Genomic DNA, 27,786 nt, shown 5'->3' with positions numbered 1-27,786 from the left:
ATCTCGGCTCCTCCAGGATTAGGTTCCTGGAAATGGGCCCTGGGCTCTCTGGTCTTGGGGCTGGGTGGGGGGTGCAGCTCCTGGGAATGAGCCGGTGCTGCTGTCCTCCCCCAGGAGAGGAAGCCCATCTGGCCCAGGAGAAGATGGATTCCCTGCGGATGAGGTTCCTCCTGGTGGGCCAGAGCAGCGCTGCCATCCTGCACCGCCTGGAGCAGACCCTGGAGGCCTCCTGCCGGCTGGGCCCCACCGAGGAGGATCTGGCCCTCTGGCTGGAGCGCTTGGAGAAGGAGCTGGCGCCGCAGGGAGGCCAGCCGGGGGGTGACGATGACGGGACCCGCCAGCTCAGTGCTGCAGACAGAGAGAAGGTAATGGGCACTTCAGGGAAGGAGTCATAGAACTGCAGAGTTGACCCTGCAATGCCATGTGAAGAGGTCACGGGCACAGAGTTGCCTTAAGGCAAGATATTTGGGGCAGGCCAGGAGAGCTTCCCCAGGGGACACCCGACTTGCCCCCTCACTCTCTGCTGCTGAGCTGCCAGGTCTTCCTTGGAGGAGGAGAAGGACATCTGGAAGAGAAGAAGGACATGTCTCACCCGGCGACTTCTAGGCTGTAAAACCCCCCACTGTGGGCAGAGAAGGGAACCCCCTTGAGTCTTCTTGCCCTCTGTCCCTGCCCAGAGTGGTCTGTCTGCGCCCTCATCCCGAAGGCCCTCTCTTCTGTCTCAGTTTGAGCAGGTGCTGGGCTCCGAGATGGACAAGGTGTCCCACCTGAGCACACACCTGGAGGAGCTGAGCCAGGTGCACCTGGAAGCGGAGGCCATCCAGCAGCAGCTGGCCGATCTGAAGGTGGGTGTTTGGGGAGAGGGAGGGAGGGTTGGCTGGGAGCAGCAGGTGGAGCCCTGCCCGGGGGCAGCCCAGTCCTGCAGTGGCATCCTTGGGCGCCTCTCCATGAGGCCAGCACCTAGGGTGTTGCCACAATGCCTCTGGTCTTGGGAGCTTAGCCGGCTAGTGGGGCACTGGAGGGACTGGGCTGCTCCTCCTCTTCCCCATAGACTCTCCCTTCCTCCCTGTGGCCCCCAGCTGACTATAGGGGGTGGGGAGGGATCTAACAGCCAAGCCCTCCGCCCCCATGCGGCAGCCACTCAGGGCCTGGTGTCTCAACAAAAGAGGTTTAAAGACTCTCTCAAGGCAAATCTAAAAAAAGGAGTACAAACACCAACAATTGGGAAACACTGGCCTGTGAGTGCTCCAAAAGGAGAACAGCCTTGACCAAAGGTGTCGTGGGCTTTGAAGACACTGGAACTCAGGACACAAGGGAGAAACGTGCTAAGAGGAAGGCACGCTTGGCAAATCCACACCATGATCAACTCCCACTGTGGAAGGATGTGTGGATCCAGAATTGCCTCCACAGTCACTTACGGACTCACTGTTAAAGCCATGTTAGTGGAAGACAATCTTGCTTGGCTACGAGGGATGGCCAAAGAAGAAGGTGTCTCACCTCAGTGGCCAGGCAGGGCACCTCCGATGGGGATGGCGTCCAGGGGGAGGGAGAGGCCTGCCCTGCACACAGGAGCGCTGCCAGGGGCCAAGGACCCCCCTGCTCTCCCCAGAGCCACTCTGGGGGCAAACCTGCCCTGGCAAAGGGGCCTCGCGAGACCCAGTCCTGATGGCGACTCTCCCCATCTCCCAGCTCCTGTCGGTGGAGATCTTGCACCACCACGGCCTCGTGGAACGGCTGGTGGCCATCGCTGACCCACTGCTCAGCCTCTGCCCCCCAGAAGTGCAACAGCAGCTCCAGGTGAGGCCAGTGGGGTGGGGAGGGGGAGGCTCTCTTGACACGCAATACCCCTTTTGGCCACTGGGTGTCAGTGGAGGGGCTCTAGCCCTTTTGCTTGCCTTCCAACGCCACCCCATTCAGGGAGGCAAGTTGGGAGCCGGTTCCAGGATTTTTGATACTCTGCAAAGTCCACTTGGTTGGGGGCCTTTTTCCCTTCCCCCAGGGGCACAAGAGCAGCACCTCTGGCTGGCAGGTCCCTGTCACCCCCTCCCCTCCATCAACAGGGCTGCAGAGCCTGATCTGAGAAGGACTGGCCATGCCTCAGGTGGGGGTGCCCTCCCTGCCCTCCAATCTGACCCCCCTTGACACCTCGTGTGCCCCACAGCCCTCGGTCCGGCCTCTGCAGGAGCGCTCGGAGCACATCCTGCGCCAGAGCCTGGCCTGCACCCTGCGCCTGGAGCGTGCCCAGTCTCTGTTGGCACAGTTCGCTGAGGCCCGTGAGGAGCTGTGCCCGTGGCTGGAGGAGACGCAGCTGGCAGTGGGGCAGTTCTCCCCCGACGGCATCAGCTGCGAGGCCTTCCGGGAGCACCAGGAGCTGCTGCAGGTGAGGGGGGGTCGAGGGAGACTGGAGGGGGGGCTGAGGGTGCCAGGGGAGGCCGAGGGTCCTCCGTCCTCACCGCTTCTCTCTCCTGGCCCGGTGCAGGGTCTCCGAGAGGCCATTGCAGAGCACAAGCCCCTGATGTCCAAGCTGCAACGGCTGTCAGGGCAGCTGGCCGAGCTGAGCCCGCAGGAGGCAGCCCCCTTCCAGCAGGGCTGGCAGGTGGCCGAGGAGCAGTACGGAAGCATCCGGGAAAGGGTTCGCCAGGCGGCGGCTGTGCTGGAGGAGGCCATCCCGCGATACAGCCAGGTGAGCAGCCGGACGGTCTCTGGGGCAGCAGGCTGTTAGGATGTGTCCTGGGAGACGGGGGCAATTGGCAGGCCCCCAGCTCACCGGCTGGCAGCCAGGCGAACTCCGGTTCTCAGAACAGCATCAAAACTGCGACTCAAGCCTTTAGATACTGAGCATACAAGCCAGCAGAGATAAGAACTCTTTGCAACAGAAGTAGCGGACAGAGGCATATGTAAGCATATTTACAAGCATTTATTCAGAAGCAGGACAAAGGAAAAAACATGTCTTCTTTCCTTCGTGTCCAAGCAAACAGCACAGGGAAAAGCTATATACAACGGAGGTACCCAGCAAACTGTGCTGGAAGTAAACAGACATGTGACATACAACAACTCCACATGTCTGTTCTAAAGGTGGAACGGAACTATATCCTAACACAGGGATGGCAGCGGTGGAGGTGGGAACAGACCTGGGCCAGCCACTTCCCTGCTGCCCCTGACAGGCCGGCATCTCTGGCCTCACACAGCAGCAATGTCCGGCTCTGGCCAAGTGAGCACCCAAACTGAGGAGGCTGAGTTTTCGTTTGTTTGTTGCCTTTCCATCCCAAGGGGTCCACCGTGGGGCACATGGTTCCCCTCTTCATTTTATCCCCACAAGCTGAAACCAAACTAGACTAAACCAAGGCCACCCAGTCAGCTTCATGGCCAAGTGGGAGGATTCAAACCCTGCTCTGTCCCAGTCTGACACCCTCACCTCTCCTCCCCCCGGCTGGCTTAGGTCGCATTATACTTCTGAAACAATGCAGATACAAAGGGTTTCCCCCTAAGCTAACAAATCCACGGGGTGAGATGTACTAGGCACAATCTCAGTCCAGTGTAAACGGACAGGTGAGTTATTTGGGCAGCAAATCGTGAGATGACTTCCTCTGGCTGCATGGTGTGCTTGGAGGGACACCCCCCCCACACACACACGGGGGAGCCAGGCCTGGCATCTCTTCATTGCAAGGAGATGTCATCAACCAGCGTCTTTAGTCTGGGCTGGATGAGGCCCGGGGAGGCTGGCTGGGGCTGCTACAGCCAGGCCAATGCTATGGCTCCCATTGGGACATTAGGGTGGACCCATTTTTAGCCACAAGGACCACAGGCCTTCTCTTGACCCCCATGGAGACCCATGGGCGCTCTGGGGCTCAAGGTGCTGCCAGGCTCCAACTCCTGCAGGGCTCTCCAACCCATGTGCCTCGGTTTCCCCAGAGCCTCGGATGCTGTTGGCCCAGACTTGGGGGCCCAGTACCCACTCTGGGTGGGTCAGTGGGAGGCCAGCCGGCTGCCTGTGGGGCTGGGCCAACCCTCTGCTGTGCCCCTGCTTGCAGCTGTCGGAGCGCATGGAGCTGATGGTGGAGAGCTTGGAGAGGCTGCAGAGCCACACGAGGGACCCCCCTGTGGTGCGGGGAGACTCCGCCTGGCTCCGGGAGCAGATCCGGGAGAACGGCCTCCGGCTGGCGGAGCTGGAGAAGCTGGGCGTGGCTCTGGAGACCCTCCGCGGGCAGGGGGCTGAGCTGCTGGCCACCGTGCAGGCGAGCGGAAACAGAGGTAGGCAGGGCCCCTTCCCCAGTGCCAGACGCAGAAAGCCCCCTTCCAAGCAGCTGGCCCCGCTGTGGGGCTGGCCAGAGCCTCTGGGTCTCCTCCCTCCTGCTCCCCAGAGCTCACATTTAGAGGCCATTGCCCTGAGCACAGCAGGATCCCTGGGGGTCACAAATCTGGGGGTCTAGAGGGCATGAGTCCCTCTCCTGTTTGGGGTGGGGGAGGCCGGTTTCCTGCTGAGGCCGCCCCAGGACCCCTCTCTTTTGGCCTTCCCCCCTTCCTGCGGACAGGGATCCAGGAGCGCGTGGAGCAGCTGCTGAGCCAGTGGAAGGCCCTTTGGGAGCAGAGCGAGGAGCGGGAGAACTGGCTGCAGGGCCTGCTGGTGCTGGCCGACCGCTTCTGGCAGGGCCTCTCGGACCTGGCCGCCACCCTGGGAGACATCCAGCAGGTGGTGCTGGAGCCGGAGGAGGCTGCCTCGGACCCCAAGGCCATCCAGGCCAGGCTTGGGGCCATGCAGGTACCAGGACATTGCTCAGCAACCACCAGGCTCCTTCTCCCTGAGGGATCCTGGGAACTGCAGGCAGGGAAGGTGTTCCCATGGCCCCCGCCCACCTGCCCCATTGGCTTTGCCCTGCGTCCGGCTCCCAGCGCCCATCGGCAGTGATTCAGCTTTTGCACTGCTGCAGCTTCTGTGTGTGAGGAGGCCTCCTGGGGCCGGTTTCAGAGGCGGGACCTTGACCCCATCACCCCTTCTCCCTCCAGGCCCTGCGAGAAGAGATCGACTCCCTGCAGAGCGAGCTGGACTCCCTGGGCGTCCTGGGCATGGAGCTGATGTTGTCCTGTGGAGATCTGGACAAACCGGACGTCACCAAGAGCCTAGATGATGTGAGCTGGGGAGGGACCCATCTAAGGCAGGGAAACCCCACAGGGTACGGGCAGTGGGGGCCATTTGCCAAGGGGGCAGCCCCATTGCCCCATTGTTGGCCTAGACACATAGGAAGCTTCCTCCTCCTGAGCCAGCCCACTGGTCCATTTCCCTCTGTGTTGCGTGCACTGACTGGCAGCTTCCCCCCAGCAAGAACTGACCCTGTGCACCCTAGAAGGGCTGCCAAGAGCAGCCTGCATGGATGAGAGAGCAAAGCTGAGCCGGACATGTGGTGGCCACTGTAAGAGATGGATTGAGGATTAAATCTGTAGATTAGAATTTAAACCTCCTGTCCCACATGTGTGGGAGAAATACAAAAGGTAATCGGGCTGTGAAGCCTTTTTAGCAAAGTAAAAACAGTTATATGTTTTACAGCTTACTAAAACTTAGGAATTAGGAATCTCCTTTTATTGGTGGTCTGCAGTTCTTCCCCCCTCAACCCCATTGCATGTTATGAACCACACCTATTTAGTAAGCTAAACAGAATATATTTTTTTACTTACATTTCAATGCAGGCAGCAAATACAGCAAAGTACTGTAGTATGCAAAAAAATCCTTTTTAAGTTACAACACAGGCAACTCCTCATTTACACAAATATGTACATGACCACACATATGTGCATTGCGCTGAACCCAAAAGTGATCCCCAAACGTCACAAAAAATGTCACAAAAAGGGGACGAATGGGGTGGAAAAGGGTGTTTGCAGGCTTTTTGAATGGGTGTTCCGATGGGTGTTCTATTTATATGCAATTACATGTAAGTGTGTGGTGCCTTGGAACATAGTCCCCATGTAATAATAATAATAATAATAATAATAATAATAATAATAATAATAATTTATTATTTATACCCCGCCCATCTGGCTGGGCCTCCCCAGCCACTCTGGGCGGCTTCCATAAAAACCAAAAATACACTAAAATGTCACACGTTAAAAACTTCCCTGAACAGGGCTGCCTTAAGATGTCTTCTGAATGTCAGGTAGTTGTTTATTGCTTTGACATCTGCTGGAAGGGCGTTCCACAGGGTGGGCGCCACTACCGAGAAGGCCCTCTGCCTGGTTCCCTGTAGCTTTGCTTCTCGCAATGAGGGAACCGCCAGAAGGCCCTCGGCGCTGGACCTCAGCGTCCGGGCAGAATGATGGGGGTGGAGACGCTCCTTCAGGTATACTGGACCGAGGCCGTTTAGGGCTTTAAAGGTCAGCACCAACACTTTGAATTGTGCTCGGAAACATACTGGGAGCCAATGTAGGTCTTTCAAGACCGGTGTTATATGGTCTCGGTGGCCGCTCCCAGTCACCAGTCTAGCTGCCGCATTCTGGATTAGTTGTAGTTTCCGGGTCACCTTCAAAGGTAGCCCCACGTAGAGTGCATTGCAGTAGTCCAAGCGGGAGATAACCAGAGCATGCACCACTCTGGCGAGACAGTCTGCGGGCAGGTAGGGTCTCAGCCTGCGTACCAGGTGGAGTTGGTAGACAGCTGCCCTGGACACAGATTTAACCTGTGCCTCCATGGACAGCTGTGAGTCCAAAATGACTCCCAGGCTGCGCACCTGGTCCTTCAGGGGCACAGTTGCCCCATTCAGGACCAGGGAGTCCTCCACACCTGCCCGCCTCCTGTCCCCCAGAAATGTAAATGAGGAGTTGTCTGTAAAAGAAAGTTGATAGTCTCACAATAGGGTCTGCTTAGCAGAAAGAGAGAGTCTCCTCAGAGGTGGAAATAACTGTAAGGAATTAACTCCTTTGTTACAGAATTTCCACCCAGAGGAGGCAAAAGAACCCATCACACACAGAGGGTCCTCTCTAGGAAGTTTAAGAACTCTCTGTGAACTCACCCTGTGCTTGTCTACCAAAACATGCATTTGTCATTTGGCTGTAAAATCTACAGCCGCCTCTGTACCAAATCCCAGGGGATGAGGGGGGCATATTGTGCCCCAGGGGTGCAAATACAGAGGACACAAGCACAAGTGGGTGCCCTTTATGGGATGCATTTGGGCACAGGCTGCCAGCCTGGCACAAGGTCCCTGTGGGATGTTGGCCCACCGAATGTGAAAGAGCCTACGGGGGCTGGCCTCCCCATACCCTGCAGCTTAACCCCCCCCCCCAATATTTCTCTCATTCCTCTCTCTGCAGCTCTACTCTTCTTGGAACAGCCTGAGCAAGGTGTGGGGCGAACGCCAGACCCGCCTGGAGGAGCAGCTGCAGGCCTCACTCAACTACCAGCAGACCATGGAGGTGAGGAGGGTCTCTTACTCGGGCACAGGCCATGCGGTGGACCCCTGGGACAAAAATACCCACAGCCTCAATGAGGTGGATGGGGAGCAACCTATGGCTGTTGGTCCTTAGAGGGTGAGCTGGAGAGTATTCCCGGCCCCCTTCCTTTGCCCCCCCCGCTGGTCTTTGAAATAACTCCTTTGTGGCAAAGGCTTTGGCCCTCACCCCATAAGCTTCTCCCCTGGTCAAGAGTCGGGTCAACAGGCTCCCTGGCTGGGCTGTTCCCACAGACTGAGCCAGAGTCGGTCTCTGGCAGGCAGCAGCTCACACCCCTCCTGGCCCAGGCAGGTGTCCTGGGGGTGACTCAGTCACCCACAGAGGAGCTTCTGCTTGGCCCTGGAGCACTTTCACGCACACACTGCTGCTTCTGCTGTGGCTGCCGGACCTTATTCCTCTTTGGGACCCCCCCCCCTTTCTGCACTTCCCTAGAGGCTCCTGAGCTGGCTGGAGGCGGCTGAGTTGAAGATTGCAGAGGAGTTTCTGGTCGGGGGGGACCTGGACCTGGTCAAGTGGCAGCTTTCAGAGCTCAAGGTAAGGGAGGATGCTCAGAAGACGTGGAGGAGTGGGCTGCGTGCTCTGGACTCCTTGGTTGTAGTGTCGCAAGGCCACCTGGAAGTGTTTTACCTTTATGTTTTCTATATAACCATGTGTCAGGACTGCCTCTAGGTCCCAGCTCACAGAGGACCAACGCCCGGTTGATGTAATGTACAAAAGTCTTTATTGAAGTTTAGTTTCCATTTCAAACCCCAGAGCGCGCAGCCCTACGTCTTGACTCTAGATCGGCGAAGTCCCCTCTGAGTCACTATCCCTTCCGCACCAGTTCAAGATCCTAGCCCGGCTCCACCTCCTGCGCTGTTCCTTCCTCCTCTGGGTCCTTCTGCCCCCTGGGGTTTCCTCCTTCCTGGACTCTTCTGATGCTGACCCCCCTGAGTCTTGCCCTTCCTTTCGGCGGGCTTTAGGACCTGGCTCCCTATCCGGGCTCCCTGCTGTGCCGCTCGCCTGTACATTTGAACTTGGCGCGCGCGCCCAGCCGGTAACCTTCCTCCTGACCGTTTCACGCTCTCCGATGTGGGCGTGGTCAAACCTGACTCATCTCCTCTCGCTGGTGGTGAGAACACTGGTCCCGATTCCTGGGACTCCCCCTCCCTACTGCGCTCTGGTGGAGAAGCTGGTCCTGATCTCCAACTGCTGCTCAGGGAGTCCCCGCTGGCCCCTTCCTCCTGGGGTTTTCCCCCTGGAGCCCCCCTTGCCCTGGCCATCGGCGCTCCCTTATGTGAATCTTCCGATTCGCTGGAGAGGCTCGTGGAATGACTCTGGCCACTGTCACTGCCTCTACCCCACTCGGATTCCTCCTCCTCGCTCTCCATTTGCTCCCCCTCCTGTGTCTCTGCTCCTGAACCCCTGACACCATGTATCCTAATGATGCTTAAATCACTAAGGCTTCATTAAGGCTAGAAGTGCCTAAAATCTCAGGAGTCGAGTTTCTCTCTGCCCTGCTATTGTGCTTGCAGGAAACAATAAGTTTGATGTTGTCAGGGACGCAGCGGGAGCGCAGGGAGGGGAGGCGATGGAGAGCGAGGGGGAGCAATCCGAGGGCAGCGCAGGAGAAGATGACAGTAGCCCGAGAGATTCCATGAGCCTCTCCAGCGAATCGGAAGATTCACAGAAGGGGGCGCCGGTGGCCAGGGCAAGGGGGGCCCCAAGGGGGACACCCCAGAAGCAAGGGGCCAGCGGGGACTCCCAGAGCAGCAGTTGGAAATCAGGACCAGCTTCCCCACCAGAGCGTAGTGGGGGGGAGGAGTCCCAGGTATCGGGGCCAGCGGATTCACCGCCAGCGAGAGAAGATGAGTCAGGATTGACCACGCCTCCATCGGAGAGCGGGGGAACGGTCAAGAGGAAGGTTGCCGGTTGGGCGCGCGCGCTAAGTTCAAACGTACAGGCGAGCGGCACAGCAGGTAGCCCGGATAGGGAGCCAGGTCCTAAAGCCCGCCGGAAGGAGGGGCAAGAATCAGGGGGGTCAGCGTCAGAAGAGTCCAGAAAGGATGAAACCCCAGCGGGCAGGAGGGCCCAGAGGAGGAAGGAGCTAAGGAAGAGGTGGAGCAAGGCTAGAGTCTTAAACTGGTGTGGAAGGGGAGGAGATTCAGACGGAGCTTCGCCGGTCTAGGGTTTAAGACGTAGAGCTGCACGCTGTGGCTTTGAAATGGAAACTGAACGTCAATAAAGACTTTTGTATATAACTACAGCCGGGCGTTGGTCCTCTGTGAGCTGGGACATAGGGGCGGCTCTGACAGATGTGTCGGCATTTTTTCTATAGGGAACATTCCCCAGACTGTTTCTCATGCTCCCAAGATGGCTAGGCCAAAAATGGGGAAACAGGAAGGCGAATGTCTGCCACATAATGTAATGTTCTAGCCTGATAACAGAAAGGGGGTTTTGAGTCTTCAAGTGCCAAAGAGGTTTCTTTTCCTCTTTATTGATGAAAATTAGGGCAAAGGCCGTCGGTGATGTCTTATGCACATATATGGGGAAAGCAGTTCTTTACATGGGCATAGGAAGGGCTCTTGTCCCTGCTCATTGGTTTGATTTTGCTGCAGTATATGAATATGTAACGCTTAATGCTGTTTGTAATCAGGTATATAAACCCAAAGCTCTAGGGGCTCAGGTACCCGTGCTCTGGAAAATATTCCACTGGGTCTTGATCGCTCAGCAATAAATTTTGCTTTCTTTTTCTCCACTGCTGCGTCTGTCGATTCCTGAACATATTTTGAATGGGCAACAGGTATTCCTTATATGCTTGCAACAGTAGCTATGGGGCAAGGTGTACAGTGGGGCAGGCAGTGGACCCCTCCCTGCGCTCCACGAGCTCCCTCTTTTAACCAGAGAGTGATTCAGGACTAGAAGGAAAATCCATCCCGGGCCAGTGCGGAGACCTGGACCGATCATCTCTTTCCCACCTGATGCTGCTGCAATAGGTGTGCTGTGCAGGTGCCGAGGGACCACCTGGGACGGTTCTCTTGAATGGATGTAGATGAGTAGGAGAGGATATATTATTTATTCATTAACCTTCCTCTTCTTGTGTGAAAATGCAAATATCTGTTTCAGCTGCATTCTTAATCACCTTCCATGTGCAACTTATCTCTAGAAGCTATTAGGACAAGGCTGCCTCACCTTCTAGAACAAATAGGATATCCAAGGCTGCTTTAGGCAGACTTGGATTATCATCTCCTTGTTTTACGCTTCCCTCTTAACAAAGAAACCAGTCTCAGACTGTTAAGTAAACAGGAAAATACAATGTTTACTCACATCAATGTCTTGCCAGGGTTCATCAATTTCAGTGATGGAAATCAGCCATGCAATAACCCTTAAGTGTTACAAATATTCATTGTCCAGTTCAAAATGGAGATTGATCTCTGGAGGAGAACAAAAATAAATAAATTGCTCTGTCCCCTCCCCCCCCCCCCAGGATTTCAAGCGAGAGCTATACCAGGTCAAGGTGGATGTAGAAAGCCTGCGTCACCCAGGGAGCCCCAGGGGGGCCAACATCAAGGGGGCCCCCAGCGCTCTGTGCAGCTTCCGCGACCGCTGGAACTGGCTGGAGGAGGAAATTGTGAAGCGGCAGGTGAGGACGACAGGTGGGCAGTGTGAAGGCTGGAGGAGGGTGCCCCTGACCTTTGGGTGTTGCGCCAGGGGCCGAGAGAGCATTTCAGGAGAGAAACCTCCTGTGGCTGGTGGGTGGAGTTGCCCCTTTGCTTCCTCAGGCTGTATTCTGGGTCTGGGTCTGAGAAAGAGTGGCCCAGTGGGGAGCGGCTTTCCTTTCTCTCTGGTGTGCAGCTTGGCTGTCTTCCTCAACCACCTGTGGCTCTTTCCCCTCTGCTCCTGACCAAGGGCAACCTGTGCCCAGCCCAGGCCAGCCTCTGCCCCTGATGGAGGCTGTCTTGCCCCTCTCTCGTCTCCTCCTCAGCATCGCCTGGAAGCCGCCCTCCTGGGTCTGGGTCAGTTCCAGAACCAGCTGGAGGAGCTCCTGCAGTGGCTCCTTCGCACCACAGAGCAGCTGGAGGCCCCCACCGCCCTCAGCCTGGACCTGCAGAGCTGTGAGATTGAGCTGGCAAAGCACAAGGTCAGGAGGGGGGCAGCGGAAGCGAGGGAGGGGCCGGGGTCCCTGGCACCTTCCCGCGCAAAGCCCACTGAGCCGGCCTTCTTCACCCGGGGCAGGTGCTGCGGAATGATGTCGTCTCTCGCACCCGGACCGTCCAGTCTGTGAGGGAGGCCGGGGAGGCCCTTGTGCTCTCTGGGGCAGGGGACTCGGTGGAGGGGCTCCAGGGCAGCCTCCAGCAGCTGGGCCAGCGCTGGGACTTCCTCCTGGGCGAGACGGAGAGCCGGCAGCTGGAGCTGGAGAACAACCTCAGCCAGGTAGTTGCGCAGGGCAGGGGGCAGGATGCAGCCCCTCAGGTCAGGCCCAGGGCTCTCCTTGCACCCGCCCTCCGGGAATGGGGGCTTTGGGGGAGAAATGTGGTGATGGTGATCTATCTCTGCGTTTGCGTTGCCCTACCCTCTGCAGATTTTTTTTGGGGGGGGTCATCCCAAATCCAATAAGGGAGATGCAGGAGAAAGGAAGTGGAGTCTGGTGTCGTCTGTCAATAAGGAAGACTCAGGCTCTGTGGCAGGAGAAACACCATCTGAGGGGCTCAGCTTGGCTTGATCAGGGCTTCTACCGCCTGCAGGTGCAGGATCTGACCTTGGAGATCACAGAGCTGCTCCGGTGGCTGGAACACGTGGAGCTCCAGCTCTTTTTCTCCAAGCCCGGCTGGGATCACCCAGAGACCACCAAGGAAAAGCTGGCAGCACATCTGGTGAGTCCTTCTACTACTATTTATTTATATTCCGCCGATCTGACTGGGTTTCCCCAGCCATATATAAAAACACAACCCAACATCAAACATTATGTAGGAGATGGATTGAGAGTTAAATCTGTATATTACAATTGAAACCTCCTATTAAAGGTGTGTGGGAGAAATGCAAAGAGGAAGTGGCCTCCAAAGCCTATTTAGCAGAGTATAACACATATATTTCGCAGGAACAAGGCAGTTGCACCTTTTTATCCCTTCTGCTTCTGGTCTCCTGCCCTGCACTTCCTCCTAACCCCATTGCAGAGAATGAATTACATGTTTTAGTAAGATAGACAAAAAAGGTTTACTTACATTTCAATGCAGGCGGCATAAGAAAACGTATTAGGTTCAAAATACAAAAGTTGGCTTCTACTTAGGCTGTGTGTGTTAGGGGAGCCTCATACCTCTTGCAAAGTCAGATTGCTGATCCATCCAGCAGCATCTTTGCAAGGCCTTCCCCCCCCAGACTTGACACCTCCTTCTGTCACTTTATTCCTGCTTCACCGAGACAGAAGGAAGGCAAAGGAGCCCCCACAGATACTCACACGCCCCACATGCCCAGCCCCTCACATCTGCCCTTCCCTTCTGGCAGGAGTTGTGCCGAGAGATGGAGTCCAAGCAGCAGACATACCACAGCGTCCAGGAGCAGCTCCAGCGCCTGCTGGCCACCAGCCACCCCGCACGGGCTTCCAGCATGGAGCACAGCCTGAGCATCCTGGAGCAGAAGTGGGCCAGCGTTGCCAGCCTGGTGCAGGAGCGGAAGGTGAGTGGCGCTGGGATGAGGCCCAGGGCTGGGCGGCTCCTGGATTTCATTGCAATCCTCTTTTAATTTGCATGCTGCCTTTCAAACTGGACCAAATTCAGTTTGCTGGTTTTGACCTCTGAAGCTTTAAGTGGCTGAAGACCGCAATTCCCCAAGGACCACCTCTTCCCACATGAACCAATCCTGACCCTGCAGTCATGATTTGAGGCCCTTCTTTGTGTGTTCCTCTGCTTGAGGTCTGGAGGGTGGCAACAGGAGACGGGGCCTTTTCGGCAGTGGCTCCCCACTTGTGGGATGCTCTCCTGGGAAGGCGCGCCTGGCACCTTCATTGCCTATCCTTAGGTGCCAGGCAAAAACATTCCTCTTTGCCCAGGCCTTTCTCTAATTCAGCCTTTCTCCACCTGGGGGTCCCCAGATGTTGTTGAACTGCAACTCCCATCGCCCCTAGCTAGCAAGGCCAGAGCTCAGGGATGATGGGAGTTGTAGTCCAACAACATCTGGGGACCCACAGGTGGAGAACCACTGCGTCTAATTGCCTTTTGAACTGGGGGCGGGGTATTGTTTTCATTTGTTGCTGCGGTATGCATTTTAGTGTTTTTGTATCACAAACTGCCCTGTGATCCTTGGTTGAAGGGGGGCATAGAAATGTAATAAATAATACATTGCTACACATGAGGCAATGCAGAAAACAACAACAAAATATGCAACAAAGATCACATGCCCTGTAACAATGTGATCCAATGAAAGAAAGGCATAATAAAAAAATATGTGGCTTTAAACTAAACAGCGTGCATCAAATAAAGTATCATTCAGCAATCTGTTAGAACACATTCACTCTCAAAATAGCAGCAAATAAGCTTTGTGCAGTGGCAGTATCGTAGCCAATGAGGTTAATCTGAGGTGCAATTATTGCTAATAATAATTTTTAAAAGTAGCAGCAAATAATAATTACAGTGGTACCTCAGGTTAAGTACTTAATTCGTTCCAGAGGTCTGTTCTTAACCTGAAACTGTTCTTAACCTGAAGCACCACTTTAGCTAATGGGGGCCTCCCGCTGCTGCCGTGCCACTGCTGCGCGATTTCTGTTCTCATCCTGAAGCAAAGTTCTTAATCCGAGGTATTATTTCTGGGTTAGCGGAGTCTGTAACCTGAAGGGTATGTAACCTGAAGCGTCTGTAACCCGAGGTACCACTGTAAACAGAAATTCACTCTCAACAATTATGATAAACCATTTCTAAGGTAGATAAATAACGGCATGCCACAATACATAAAAAACCTGTGTAAAAGTATAGAGTCGAGCAGAACTTGCAGAATTTTTTTGAGCAACTAATCCTCGCCCCCAGGAGCAGCTCAGCGAAGGGCTGACGGTCAGCACTGAGTTCCACTCCACGGCCCAGGAGCTGCTGCAGTGGGTGGGGAGGACGGAGGAGGCCCTGGCGGGGCTGCCCCCTCCCAGCTACGTCCTGGAAACCGTCACCAGCCAGATCCAGGAGCAGAAGGTGAGCTGCCCACCTGCCGTGGCCTGAGACCCCGGGGCGGGCAGTCCGGGTGGGAGGCGCCCTCTCCTTTGGGCACAGGGCCAGGGGTGCTCAGCTGCCCCACTTCCCCCTCTCCCCTCCCGCAGGCCCTGGCCAAGGAGACCCAGGCGCAGAGCGAGAAGCTGGCTGGCCTGGAGGCGGCTGCCATGCGCATGAAGGGCTTCAGCCGGAAGCAGGACTGCGGCCTCATCCACAGCCTGGTGCTGACCGCCAAGGAGCGGCTGGCCAAGGTGGCGCAGCATGTGGGCGAGAGGGGGGCCCAGCTGGAGGAGGCACGCAAGCGCACCAAGCAGGTATGGCGCCCTTTGGGGAACCTCCTGTCTCGTGTGGGGGGCGGTTGTGGGCCCATGGGGGAAAGCCCCAGCCCTGGCGCTGCTGAGATGCAAGCGGGTGGGAGGGTGGGCTCCTGGAGGGGGTGCATGAGGGGGACTTGACCGCAGCCCCCTCCCCCGCTCTGGCCTGCAGTTCAGCGAGTCTTGGCAGCTGCTCCTGGACTGGCTGGATGAGGTGGAGCCTGACCTGGAGGGGACCAGCAATGCTGCCGTGAGCCAGGAAGAGATCAAGAGCCTCCTGGAGGAACACAAGGTGAGTGGGGTGTGTGTGTGTGTGTGTGTCCCTTGGAGGCCTCTCTGGATCCTCCTGACCACAGAGTTGGGAGGTACCCCTAAGGGTCATCTAGTCCAACCCCCTGCAATGCAGGAATCGCAACTACTGGCAGCTCCCCGTCTATGCAGGGGTTGCATTCAGGGTCATTGTGAACTTGGATGAAATCTCATATCTTTGGAACACCCATTTTTCAATATGATTGGAAAAGCCTGCAAACACCCTGTTCTGCCCCCATCCTGCCCCCTTTTGTGACTTCTTGGCTCACTTTAGAGTCCCACACATATCGCTGCTTGTAAAGCTTCCCTGACAGGTAGCCCCCCCCCCGCAACCTCTGCTTGATTCCCCGGGTGTTGGGCTGCCCTCCCCTTCACTGCCCAGCCAGGTGATCATTGCCTCTCCCCTTTTGGCTACAAAATTTAGGCCAGGGTGGCGGTTGTGCATCATGGCTGCCCCACACCAAGGGCGCAATAATTTCCTGCTGGGTCAGGCAGGTGGTTCACCTCGCCCGGCGTCCTGGGCTCATGTCGGGAGGAGGGCCGGCCGATGTCAGGTTTTCAAATATTGTGACCTGGCGATACATTGTTTTTTCCGGTGTTATGCTTCGCTGACTAGCTGTACGAGTTAATCTGGTCTGTGACCGTTTAATAAAATTTGATTTGATTTGATTTGCGTTGTTCAAGACTCTGCTTCCTTCCACGGCACTGTGAGGCATTGGGGTCCTCACCAAGCCAGGGAGGAAGCAGCTCTGCACTCCCCAGCTAAGGGCCCCCCAATACTTCTTTGGCTTGCACATGAGCAGCAGATGGATGGAGGCTGCTCAGCTGGGGAAGCTTCCTGCCTGCCAGCTAAGGGAGCTCTGATGCTTCTCTGGTTTGCAAGTGAGCTGGAGAAGCATTGGGGCTCCCTCAGCTGAGGGCAGGAGGACTTTTACGGAGCCCCCACCCCAGTGCTGGCTCACCCAATACAGCGATGGGCTGGGGGCTCCGTTATCTGCTCGGCTGACAGGAGCAACAACCATGCGCCCCTCAGCAGAGCAGTTTTATGGAGCCCCCTCCCAGCCACCAGCTCATGCAAGCCATTGGCAGTTCAGAGGCCCCTTAAAACTGCTTGGCTGAGACAAGGGCAACCATGCACTCCTCCGCCAAGCTGTTTAAAGAAGCAGAGGGAGGTGGACTATATGGGAATGGCAGAAATGACGGGCAGAATCCGAGACCAGGGAAGAGTCGGCGGAAGAAGATTGGAAGAAATTTAAAGACTACCTACAGAAATATTGTAAAATTAATGAATGTTAGAATGATGTTGGATAGGAATTAAGTGGTTTCCAGCTGTAATGTCTTAAGGGAATATGAGAAATAGGCTTAGAAACAGGTTAAAACTTAATGGTAAGGATTTGCTGAACTAACAACTTGAATTGGAATACAAAAAAGGGAGGTATGAGGAGGTCCGGGAAACATGTTAAAGGAAAATGAGAAATGGAAAATTTGCATGTTTTATTTTTTCTCTCTTTAATTATTTTTACTTCTGTATTTTTGTTTTTTTATTCTTTCTTTTCTTTTTACTGCTATTGTATTAAAAACCTTAATAAATATTCTATTAAAAAAAAGAAGAAGCAGAGGGAGGAAACACTATATTGGGGCCTCCCGGGTGCAGCCTGTTTCGCCCTCTGCCAGGATGAGGGCAGAGTGGGATAGCGGCTTCACTCAGCACTATAATCGCTGGTGAAACTGCTGCCACTGCTGAGTCCCTCTGCCACCAGCGGCCACTGCAGGGAATCAAGAATGGTGGTGCTTTCACCCAAGATATACCGCTGAGTGAAGCCACCATCACAGTCTGCCCCTCAGGCCTGTCCTGGGCGATACAGTGATACATTGCCCAGGCCTAGTCAGGAGCAGGAAGGGCGCCTGGCTGGACATGTCAAAACCCACCTGGGCCCCAACCGTCCTTGGGAGCAGTTGTGGCCTACCTCGCAGGAGTGGACTCGTGAAGCCATATCTCCTCTCCTGGTCAAGGAGTTACCTTCCCATTGGCATTTCAAGGAGCAACAAGGGGTCTTTTTCGAGGAGGGGTGTGCTCTGTGACCCTCCCTGCTCTCCTGACTGGGCCCTTTGCCCTCTCTTGCGCCCCCTGCAGGAGTTCCAGAAGGGGCTGCGTGCCAAGCGCCCGGTCTATGAGGCCACTTTGCGGAGTGGGCGCCTTCTCCGGGAGAAGGCCCTGCTGCCTGACGACACCCAAACCCTGGAGGAGATGCTGGGGGAGCTGAGGGGCCAGTGGGAGGCCATCTGTGGCCGGGCGGCTGAGAGGTGGGTATGCATTTGGGGGTGGGGTGGGGCTTTGGCCTAGAGAGAGGAGCAGTTATGATGGCCAAGGATGCTTTAGGCAGACTTGGATTATCTTCTTCTTGTTTTATGTTTCCCTCTAAACAAAGAAATCACTTTCACACGGTTTAGTAAACAAGAAAACACAAGCTTTACTCACATCAAAAGTCTTGCCAGGGTTCAACGCTTACTGTGATGAAAATCAGGCAGACAATGATCCTTAAAAGTTATGAAAGTCCACAGTCCAATTCAAAATGGTGTTCTTTGTCTGGTGGAGAGCTTACCCATCGCAGGTAAGAAGAAGAGTGAGCTGTGGCAGGAAGATTACATTCTCTGTGGTTCTCTCTCCCACCACAAACTTTAGAGGCTATGACTTCATACAGTCCCCTTTTTATGCATCTCCCGCAATCCTGCATTTGTGATTTGGCTGCTGATCAAACCTCCCATGTTAGATTCCTGCTTCATCTCGCTCAGTATCGTTGGCGCTGGCAGGCAGCCATAGCTCTCTCGGTCTTGAGGGTGGGGTCTCTCCAAGCCCCACATGGAGCTGCTCCCATTGGAAATGGAACCTGAGGCCTTCTGCATGGAAAGCGGGGAGGGGGGCCTCCCCCTCGCCCCCCTTTCCCACTGGCCAGAATCTGCTGGCCCCTTGACCTTGGGCCACCTTTCTCTTTTCCAGGCAGCGCAAGCTGGAGGAAGGTCTGCTCTTCTCAGGCCGCTTCACAGACGCCCTGCAGACCCTCATGGACTGGCTGTACCGGGCTGAGCCCCAGCTGGCCGAGGAGACCCCCGTGGGTGGGGACAGGGACCTGGTCAGTGCCCTCATGGACAAGCACAAGGTCTGTGGGGGGGTCTGCAGCGGAGTCGCTCCACTTTGGGCTGGGGGCACAGGCATGCCTAGACCCCTTGGTGGGGTGGTGGGCCTGCAGTGTCCAGGAGCAGCCGCTGGATGTGCCTGCCCCACGCTCCCTCCGCAGGTCTTCCAGAAGGAGCTGGGCCAGAGAGCCAGTTGCATCAAGGCGCTGAGGCGCTCCCTGCGGGATCTGATGCGTGGCAGCAGCGGTGGCGCCGGAGACTCCCAGTGGCTCCAGAGCCAAGTGGAAGAGCTCGGCCACCGCTGGGAGATCGTCTGCCAACTCTCTGTCTCCAAGCAGGATCGGCTGGAGGCTGCCCTGCGGCAGGCAAGTGGGGCGAGCGGAGGAGGAGGGGGGCTCTGGTGAGCCAGGAAGCCATGGCAGGCGGGCAGGAGATCCTGGGTTGCTGTCTCTCCTCTCAGGCCCAGGCTGCTTGGCGGGGGCTGGGTTGCTCCCCAAGGTCAGGAGCAGGCTGCCTAGGCCCACACCAAGCCCCCTTACTCTGGAGGGTGTGGGCTGTTGGCTCTGAGCTGCTCTCGCTTAGCCACCTTTCAAGAGCAGGGAGGGAAAGAACGCTTGGTGTGTGGGACCTGGCAAAGGATTCTGGGCAAGGCAAGGTCTCTGCCTCCCTGGGGCTCCGTCTTGCCCAAGTAGCCCTATCGCTCTCCGGCCGGCCTCTGGTTCAGACCAGCCAGGATCAAAGGCTCAGGGAGGGCCAGGATCCTCAGAGTCTCAGAGGCTGGTAGGCACTTGCATGTGGTGAAGCTTTTTCATTGACAAAAGAAAGCAGAAACACAGAAATTTGAGAAAAACAAAGCTACAGTTGAGAATGAAGTGGACGTTGGTTTTGTGGGAGAACTGGTGCTCAGGACCCTCAGGATGGAAAGCGCTTGGAAGGAGCCACTGAGGGAGGGGTACTGGAGGAGCCACAGCATCAGGGTCCTCCCCCGGGTCAGGCCTGGGAAGCCACCCCAGGATCTTGGGGGGAAGTGCTGGGAAGGAAAGCAACCTGAACCCTTCTGGCTGCTCCCAGTGGCTCCCCCGCTGCTTCTCTACCTTCCCCCAATGCCCCCCCCTACCTTTGCTGGGACACCCACTCCTCTCTGCAGGCCTGGTGGCTGGGTGGGGCTGGAGGAGCCTTTCCTTCGGGAGGGGGGCACCAGCTGTGATGCCAACCTCTTGTTCCTTCCAGGCCGAGGAGTTCCATGCCCTGGTGAGCTCCTTCCTGGGGCGCCTGACGGAGCTAGAGAAGTCCATCAGGTTTGGGGCCCTTCCGTCCGAGGAGGCCGCTGTGCAGGAGTGCCAGAGCCAGCTGCAGGTGGGCAGCCCTTGGGGAGGGAGGCAGCCCCTTCCCCACCCCTTTTCCTTGGATGGAATTGGATGAATAGGAGGGAATATTTATCAGTAATAATCCTTCCTCTTGAGAACGCAAACATCTATTTCAGCACTATCCATGCTCAGTTTATCTCTGGAAGCTGTTGGGACAAGGCTGCATAACCTTCTAGAACAAAAGCAACCCAAGGATGCTTTAGGCAGATTTGGATTATTTTCTCCCCGTTTTATGTTTCCCTCTTAACGAAGAAATCACTCTCAGACTATTTAATAGATAAGAAAATACATTTACTCACATCAAAGTCTTGCCAGGATTCTACGGATACAGTGATGAAAATCAGGCAAGCAATAATCCTTAAATGCTACAAAAAAAACCTTAGTCTGGTTCAAAATGGAGAGAGCAAAGAAACGTCTTCCCCCATTGCAGGTAGAAAAAAGGGTGTGTAGGGACAGGAAGAAGCAAAGATTAAGTTGCCATTGTTTTCCTTCCCACTTTAGGGAAGGAAGGTTTAGAGGATTTGACATCACAGAGTCCCCTGTTTGTGACTCTCCAGTCATCATTCAATCTGTGATTTGGCTGCAGAGCCTCCCACAGAAACAGGCCCCATCCCGCCATGCCCAGAGGAGGAGCCTGTGCCAGGTTGCATCCACCCGCTGGCTGGATGGCGCTGAGCGCCCCTCCCCTCTGCTTGCAGGATCTGAGGCAGAGCCTCGAGTGCCAGCAGCTGCAGCTGGAGTGCATCAGCTCCCTGGGGGAGGAGATCCTCAGCACCTCCCACCCGGACTCCGTCATCACCATCCGGTCGTGGGTCACCATGGCCAGGAGTCGCTTCGAGGAGGTGAGGGTGGCACCCACAGGGCGAGGGCAGAGGGGGTGTGCGAGCCAATGTGACGGAGTGATTGGAGTGTCAGACTATGACCTGGGAGAGACCAGGGCTCACATTCTCCCACTCGGTCATTAAGCTGTCACTGGGTGTGACTCTCTCACCCGTACCTACTTCACAGGGTTGTTGTGGGGATTAAATGTTGGAGGGGGGGAGGGAGAACCATGTATTTCACCTTCCGCTACTGGGAGAAAAAGGTGCGAGTCAAAAGCAATGTATGAATGAGATACGGGTAGAGGAGGGAGAGCAGCCTCCAGCCGCAGCCTTGAATCAGGGCAGAAAGACGCAGCCTTGGTGCTACAGACATGCAACCAGTCCCAGCTGCTGGGGGGCAGGGGGTGTCTCTTCAAAACCTCCCTGAAAGGGGGCTTGGCTTGAGCTGTGCCACCTCCCACTCTTGTGGGACCAGCACAGGAGCCGAGGTGAGGCTAAGGGAGGCAGGCCCAGGCTGAGTGCCAGTCCCCCTCCTGCCTGCCCTGGGACCCCTGGCGCCAGCCCCTCTGCGTCCCACAGGTGCTGAGCTGGGCCCAGCAGCAGGAGGAGCGGCTGCAGGTGCAGGCGGCCTCCCTGGCCACGGAGCGGGAGGAAGTGGCGCGGCTCATGGACTGGATCACGGCCGCTGAGGAGGCCCTGAGCCTCCGGGACGAGGAGCCCCTCCCAGAGGATGCAGAGCAGCTGGAGGAGCTCAGCGGCCAGCATGGGGTAAGGGGCCCACCTTGACTTTGTGGCCTTGGATGCCTGTGGGCATCCCTGGCTGGGAATCCCTGAGAGAGATGGAATGAGGATGAACCTGGCAAATTAAAATTTAAACCTTCTGTCCCACGTGTGGGTGAGAAGAATGAGAGTAAACAGGTTGTGAAGCCCTTTTTGGCAGAGTAAAAACTCTTTTGCCACTTACTGGAAGCTAGGAATTAGTCGATTATACCTTTTATCCCAATATATTTGTGGTCTGCCTACCTTTCCCCTCTGCCACCGTTGTGAAGAATGACCCACACATTTTAGTACAAACAGAAAGGTTTACTTACATTTCTATGCAGGCAGCAAATGCTTAAAAGTAGGACACAGGTAAAATACGTCTTAGTTACAAAATGCAAAATCAGTTTCTGAAATGAGCCCAGGCGTGTGCGGCTGATCACATTGCTGGCTTGAAAGAAGAGGGAGACTGAGGCAAAGAGGAAGCGGAAAAGATGGCAATCCTTTCTCCCATTTCCTGCCACAGGGTGTAGGGTGTGTGACGTCACACAGACCTGTCTTCTCTAGGAATACAGGAACCCTGTGAGGCTCATTTGGCAAATGTAATTGTCATTTGGACTGTAGATTTCCCCACCACCCCAGGGGGAGGGGCTAAGTCCATCCCCACCCCTGCAGGAGTGAGACACAAAGAACTGAGGCAGCTGGATGTGGAACCAGCCTCCCTGTGGCCCCACCTTGCAGGGAGGAGCAGCTGCCCTTTCCCTCCCCCCTTTCGTTCTCCCCCCAGGTGTTCATGGAGGAGCTGACCCACAAGCAGCCAGATGTGGAGAGGGTCACCAAGAGCTGCAAGCGCAAGGCAGCCCCTGAGGCGGGGGGGATGGCCCCTGGCTCCCGCAAGCTGCCTTCCCGTAAGTGCCCCTCCCTCAAAGCCAAGATGTGTGTCCCTGGAAAGAGGCTTGCATGCTGCCTGCAGGGAGTTCCATCCACAGTTTGACGCTGAACAGTGAATAAGCCCCTCCTTTTATCTTCGCTGAGTCTTCCAACACTCAGCTCCACTGGACGTCCCCAGTGACTGGGTTGAGGGCTGGGAGGGGCTCTTCTGAGCACCTCAACTGCCCACTGCTCCACAGCCAGGCACACTCCTCTCTTGCAGGGCGGCGCAGCGCCAGGAAGCTCTCCCCCAGGGCTCGGCCTGTGCCCCTTGAGGACCTGGCGCCCCAGAGCCCCCTCCTGGCCCAGCTGGTGCAGCGCTGGCAGCAGCTCTGGCTCTTGGCCCTCGACCGCCAGTACCGGCTCCAGAACGCCCAGCAGCGCCAGCGAGAGGTAAGGGGTGGGGGCACTGGAAGCCCATAGTCCTGGCTCTGTGTGGCTGGGAGAGAAAGAGGCAGTCAAGGGAGGGCTTGAGTAGGGCAGGTGTCTGGGGGATGCCCTCCAATGAACCCCTTGATGTGGACCCCTGGAGAAATGAGGGGGTCCCTCTGACACCTTGAACCTGAAGCCCCAGCCTGAACCCCCTTGGGGGTCAGAGGCCTCCCCGTCCCTCCCTCCTGACCCCACCTGGGCTTATGGGCCCCTCATGGGGGGGGGAGCTGGGTGAGATGGGCCCCTTTGAACTGGATCCAGCTGCAGCCAGGCCCATCCTCTGCTGCCGCCCCCCTCCTTCCCATGGGTGGGGACATGGAAGGGGAGCAGGGAGAGCCTGGCCCCATCCCAGCAGCCCCATCTTTCTCTCTCTCAGCTGGAGGAGTTTGCCCACTTTGACTTCTCAGTCTGGCGAAAGCGGTACATGCAGTGGATCAGCCAGATGAAATCTCGCATCCTGGACGTCTTCCGGGGCATTGACCGGGACCAGGACGGGCGCATCACTCAGCAGGAGTTCATTGAGAGTGTCCTCTCCTCCAGTGAGTGCAGCAGGAAGGGGCGGGGGGGCAACACCTCCCCAGTGCCATGGACCGGCTGGCTGCAGAGGACTGGTGTGAGGCGCCAGCCAGGGAACCCCCAGGGGAAGAAGGCTCAGAGCCCGGGAATTGGTGGTGGGACAAGGATGCCTGGTCAGAGGGAGCAGTGGGAGCAGGAGGCGTTGGAAGCTGAAGAGGCAGCAGGGCTTAGTGAGCAGGAAGAGGCTGTGGCAGAGGACAGTCCAGACTCAGAGGCAGGAGACAGAGGGGAGACCGGCTGCTGAAGACTCCAGGGGGTCTCTCCCTCCTGCTGTGACCAGCTCCCCTCCCCGCTGGTCTCCCAGAACAGGCAGAGAAATGAAAAGGGCAGAGGAGAGCTGCCACAGTCTCCGCTCACTTGAAACAAACCCTGGAGAGGAGGGGACTTCGGCAGCTGGGGGAAGGCGGGGGTCTTCAGTCCTTGCAACTGCCTTATTGGGGCAAGACCTACTGGGAACAGTTGCTGGGATCACTGGGCCTGAGCTCTTTTGGTTCCTTTGAATAAAGAGCTAATTGCACTGGTCCCTTTTATTGCTGACCTTCACCTGACTCTGGTACCTGACCCCCAGCTGTTTTGGGACCGTTCATTTTGCCAGACCCCCAACTCAGCACACTTTGGACATGGCAGGACTAGTAGGGGGATGTGGAGAGGAGACCCCTCCTCTCTAGCAGCAGCTGCTCTTTCTGATCCCCCTCCTTCCTTAGCCCCCAGTGGAGCACCCACCCAGCTGTGCCCCGTGGGCTGCCCTCCACATTCCAGGCTCACCATGCCTGGTTGGTGGTGGTTCCCTGGCTTGTGGGGCTCGCCGAATGGCAGGTGGGGCCCAAGTGCCCGACCAGCCCCCAGCCCCCCCTCTTTCCCTCTCCAGAATTCCCCACCAACCCGCTGGAGATGAGCGCTGTGGCCAGCATCTTTGACCTGAACAGGGATGGCTTCATTGACTACTATGAGTTTGTGAGTGCTCTGCACCCCAGCCGGGACATCCTGCGCAAGGCGGCTGATGCGGACCAGATCCAGGACGAGGTACGGCCCGGAGAGATACTGGCCTCAGAAGCAGCATCCGCCACTCGGTTGCAAAAAAAGCATTAAGATGCAACTGTCAGAGGACATTGCAAAGAGGAGTCTCCCCAGAGGGCAGGGGGTTGGGTGTCCCCCGGCCAGGGAGGCAGAGGCAACCCCCCCCCACTCGGCCTGTCCTCCCAGCCAGCCCTTGACCCTCACCTCCTCCTTCTCTGAGAAGACCCCCTCCCCCCAGCTTCCATTTGTTTTCCAGGTGAACAGGCAGGTGGCTCAGTGCAACTGTGAGAAGCGTTTCCAGGTGGAACAGATCAGTGCCAACCGGTACAGAGTAAGTGCTTGGCCAGGAGCCCCCTCGCCGCCCCCCCCCCCAGACAGGGGCCTGCTGGGCTTCTGGAGAGGAGGGGCCACTGTGCACTCCTGCATTGCGGGGGGCTGGACTAGAAGGCCCCCGGGGTTCTAGGGCTCTAGGATTCTCAATCCAGCAGCCAGAGGAGTTGGCGCCCACCAGGTAGCCTCCAGCAAAGTCTGGCCAGGCCTGGGAGCAGCCAGGCAGAGGGACTCGGATGGTTGGGGCTGATATGGTGGGGCAGAAAGCTGGACCGCTTGTCAGAAGGAAACCCCCCAAGGGGGTCTCTTGTGTCCCTGGCAGGCACAACCCCTCCTTCATGGAGAGGGAGCTTTCTCTCCTCTGGCACCTCTAGCTCACTGCTCCCCCCCCCCCATTGCAGTTTGGGGAGTCACAGCAGCTGCGCATGGTCCGCATCCTGCGGAGCACCCTGATGGTGCGTGTGGGCGGAGGCTGGATCGCCCTGGATGAGTTCCTGGTGAAGAACGACCCTTGCAGAGGTGAGGGGCTGGGGGTGGGAGTGGGAGGAGGGCATTTATTCCATGGGCACCTCCTGGACCTTCTAGGCAGGCTCAGTTGGGGGGGCAATAGGGGGCTCTGCTTTTCCCTCTGTGGGCCAGCAGGAGGCAGAGGAGCCATGTGGGAAACAGATTGTGTTATTTAAAATGTAAATCCATTTGTGTGGACGACATACAAAAAGTAGGGGGCTGCCAAGCCGTTTTAGCAACATAAAACACTTATACATTCTGCAGCTTACTAAGGAATGAGGCAATTACACCTTTTTATCCCTTTTATTTGTGGTCTCCTGGCCTCCCGCTCTTCACTTCCGTTGCAGAGAATGAACCACATGTTTTTAGTAAGATAAACAAAGAAAGGTTTACTTACATTTCAATGCAGGCAGCATATACAATACAGGAAAGAAAACGTCTCAGGTACAAAATACAAAAGTTGCTTTTGATATAGGCTGTGGGTGTCCAGAGCCCCCAGACACACATCTGGTCAGTTTGGAAGCAGGATGGAGAGAGAGTCTCCTCAAAGGCAGCAGGAAGTATAAAAGATTATCTCCTTTGTCAAGGAATTTCAGCCCAGAGGAAGCAAAAAGTGACTACACAGAGTCCTCTCTAGGAAGTCTAAGCCCCCTCTTTGTGCTCACCCTGGTCTGCCAAAACATGCATTTGTGATTTGGCTGCGAACTCAACAGCTTTCAGGGACGATGTGGCCACCCCTCCCTTCTTGAGGGTCCTGGGCCCTGAGGGTGGAGGAGCCCCTCTCACGGCGGTGTCATGTGGGAGACCAGGCCCTGGAGGCTGTGCTCCTCATCCTGCTGGGGCTGGGGACCAGCTGAGCACCCATCTGGCCCCTCTTTGCCATCCTTGGCCTGGAAGCGTAGCCTCCCCACACTCACCTCTTCTCCTCTCCCAGTGAAGGGAAGGACGAACCTCAAGATCAACGAGAAATACCTGACGCCGGACCCTGCAGGGGGCAAAGGGGGCGGCTCTCAGCCCGCAGCCCCCGCCTCCAAGGCGCTGCCTCCCCCCAGCCGCTCCAATTCCAGTCTCAGCCTCTACAGCAGTGCTTCAGCCCCCAGCAGCCCCCTCCCCAGGAAGGTAAGGGGGGAGGGATCGGGGGTGGGGTGGAGGGGAATATTGCGCCAAATCCTCTAGCCTGCCCCCACAAACACCTGACGGGGAGCATCCTTCCTCCCTTGTCAGGCTGGAGGCGCTTTGCTCTGGGGAGTCAGAGAGTGGCACCGCCGTCCCCCCCACTCCGCTCCCCTGGAAAGGCTCCCCGGCCACCCCCAGAGGGTAGAGGGGCTTGCGCCTGCCCTCACTGTTTCCCCCCTTGCAGTCTGTCCTGCGCAGGACACGCTCCGGGGATCGGTGCCTCCACTCCCGCAGCTCTCTGGTGACGGATGGGGCAGAGCTGACCTTTGCTGGAGGAGGAGGAGCCTTTGAGGATGGAGGAGGAGCCTCTGAAGATGGAGGAGGAGCTGGGGCGGAGCCTGAGGCTGAGCCCCCTCCAGGTGAGGACGGAGGGCCAGGGGGGCAGGTTCTTCTTTCTAGAGGAAGCTGTTGGGCAACCCAACTGCCCCCATCGCCTGGGGTAACTTAGAGGAGGCCCACTCCCCGTGGGGCAGGTTGACCCACCTGCTTGCTCCTCACCCAGCTGCTCCCTCACCACAAACTGAATTTTGCCTCACACCTGGACACACGCCCCCCCCCCCCAGTCTCCCATGGGCTGGGTGCAGAGGGGCCTTTGCTCTGGGCAGCTGGGTGGAGCTGCCTTGGGGGATTTCTGGGAAGGGGTCTCCAAGGGCCATCTAGTCTAACCCCTTGCAATGCAGAAGTCACCAATGAAGCGTCCCTGACAGAGCTTTCCTCTTTGCCTCTCCTCCCCAGAGCCCCCCGGAGGCCCCCCGCCCTGAAGGATGCAGCCTCTGCGGAAAAGACGGGCCGTCCGTCCTGACCACTGTGGCGCCCGGAGCCAGTTGGAGCAGGGCCCCCCCACGGGAGACAGGCTCAGAGGCCTCCACCAGGCAGCTCTGCGGCCCCCACCCGCAGAGGGCACAAACTGGTGGCCAGCATCATCCCGCTTGGCCAGGCTGGAGGCTGAGCAGGTGACAGAGCCCACCTCACCCCATGCCCACCCCCCTCCTTCAGTGCCCGGCTGCTTTACCCCCATCCACCCTCCAGAGCAGGCACCCAGATCCCCCCCAATTATATGCAAATGCCTTTGTGGGAGGGGGCCTCCCCCAGTCCTTCCCCATCTGCTCTGCCCACCTGCAGTGCCCAGGTGGTCACCCCCTGGAGGATCCCACAGCAGGTTCTTGGGGTGAGGAAGGCCACCTCCCTGTGGTGCTAAGCCCATCTCCTGCCAGCCCTGGGGGGGGGGTCCTTGCCTGGGGTGTCCCCCCCTTCCCTCCCTCCCTCCCTCCCTCCCTCCCTCTTCTGGCCGCTCTCTAGCCAGGCTGAATATTCGCCTGTCATGGTTGTGGATGTGCTCAGCGAGGGACAATAAAGACCAGGGTTTCTCTAGACTCCTCGCTCGGGTGCTGGGCTCTGCCTGCCTGCCTGCCAAAAGAGGCTCCACTTGCCTTTGGGGCGGTGGGGGGTGGCCGGGGGCTCCTTGGGATTGAAAACCAGGGGACATGGGCAGGGAAAGCTCCCCGCCTTT

General features: G+C 57.0%; 1 protein-coding gene across 2 annotated transcripts; it reads left to right on the top strand.

The window, feature by feature from the left end:
• Positions 1-117: 117 nt before the first annotated feature.
• LOC310849089 (microtubule-actin cross-linking factor 1, isoforms 6/7-like) lies at positions 118-27,649 on the top strand. 2 transcript variants are annotated; one of them, XM_083748957.1, is made up of 33 exons: positions 118-365; positions 726-845; positions 1,690-1,797; positions 2,162-2,380; positions 2,480-2,683; positions 4,032-4,251; positions 4,533-4,759; positions 5,005-5,127; positions 7,297-7,398; positions 7,867-7,968; positions 10,901-11,056; positions 11,399-11,554; positions 11,650-11,847; positions 12,159-12,287; positions 12,916-13,086; positions 14,430-14,585; positions 14,711-14,917; positions 15,090-15,209; positions 17,361-17,530; positions 18,225-18,384; positions 18,523-18,726; positions 19,592-19,717; positions 20,427-20,570; positions 21,129-21,317; positions 22,096-22,216; positions 22,462-22,631; positions 23,047-23,209; positions 24,115-24,269; positions 24,520-24,594; positions 24,995-25,112; positions 26,035-26,219; positions 26,461-26,635; positions 27,012-27,649. In XM_083748957.1, the coding sequence occupies exons 1-33, from the start codon at positions 144-146 to the stop codon at positions 27,035-27,037; spliced, it is 5,121 nt and encodes a 1,706-aa protein (XP_083605083.1). In that variant the 5' UTR covers positions 118-143; the 3' UTR covers positions 27,038-27,649. The 2 variants fall into 2 exon arrangements, with proteins under 2 accessions (XP_083605083.1, XP_083605084.1); XM_083748958.1 differs by lacking the exons at positions 118-365; positions 726-845; positions 1,690-1,797; positions 2,162-2,380; positions 2,480-2,683 and adding an exon at positions 3,453-3,549.
• The last annotated feature ends 137 nt before the right edge of the window (positions 27,650-27,786 follow it).

The sequence above is a fragment of the Podarcis gaigeae genome (genome assembly GCF_964106915.1).
Source record: "Podarcis gaigeae genome assembly, chromosome: 7".
Taxonomy (NCBI): domain Eukaryota; kingdom Metazoa; phylum Chordata; class Lepidosauria; order Squamata; family Lacertidae; genus Podarcis; species Podarcis gaigeae.
This window is presented reverse-complemented; position numbering and strand designations above follow the sequence as displayed.

Bases quoted from the DNA above. Each gene is read 5' to 3' on its own strand.
- LOC310849089 (XM_083748957.1), top strand. From the start codon at position 144: ATGGATTCCCTGCGGATGAGGTTCCTCCTGGTGGGCCAGAGCAGCGCT. The intron at 17,531-18,224 runs GTGGGTATGCAT...TCTCTTTTCCAG, and splicing joins TGTGGCCGGGCGGCTGAGAG to GCAGCGCAAGCTGGAGGAAG. The intron at 18,727-19,591 runs GCAAGTGGGGCG...TGTTCCTTCCAG, and splicing joins TGGAGGCTGCCCTGCGGCAG to GCCGAGGAGTTCCATGCCCT.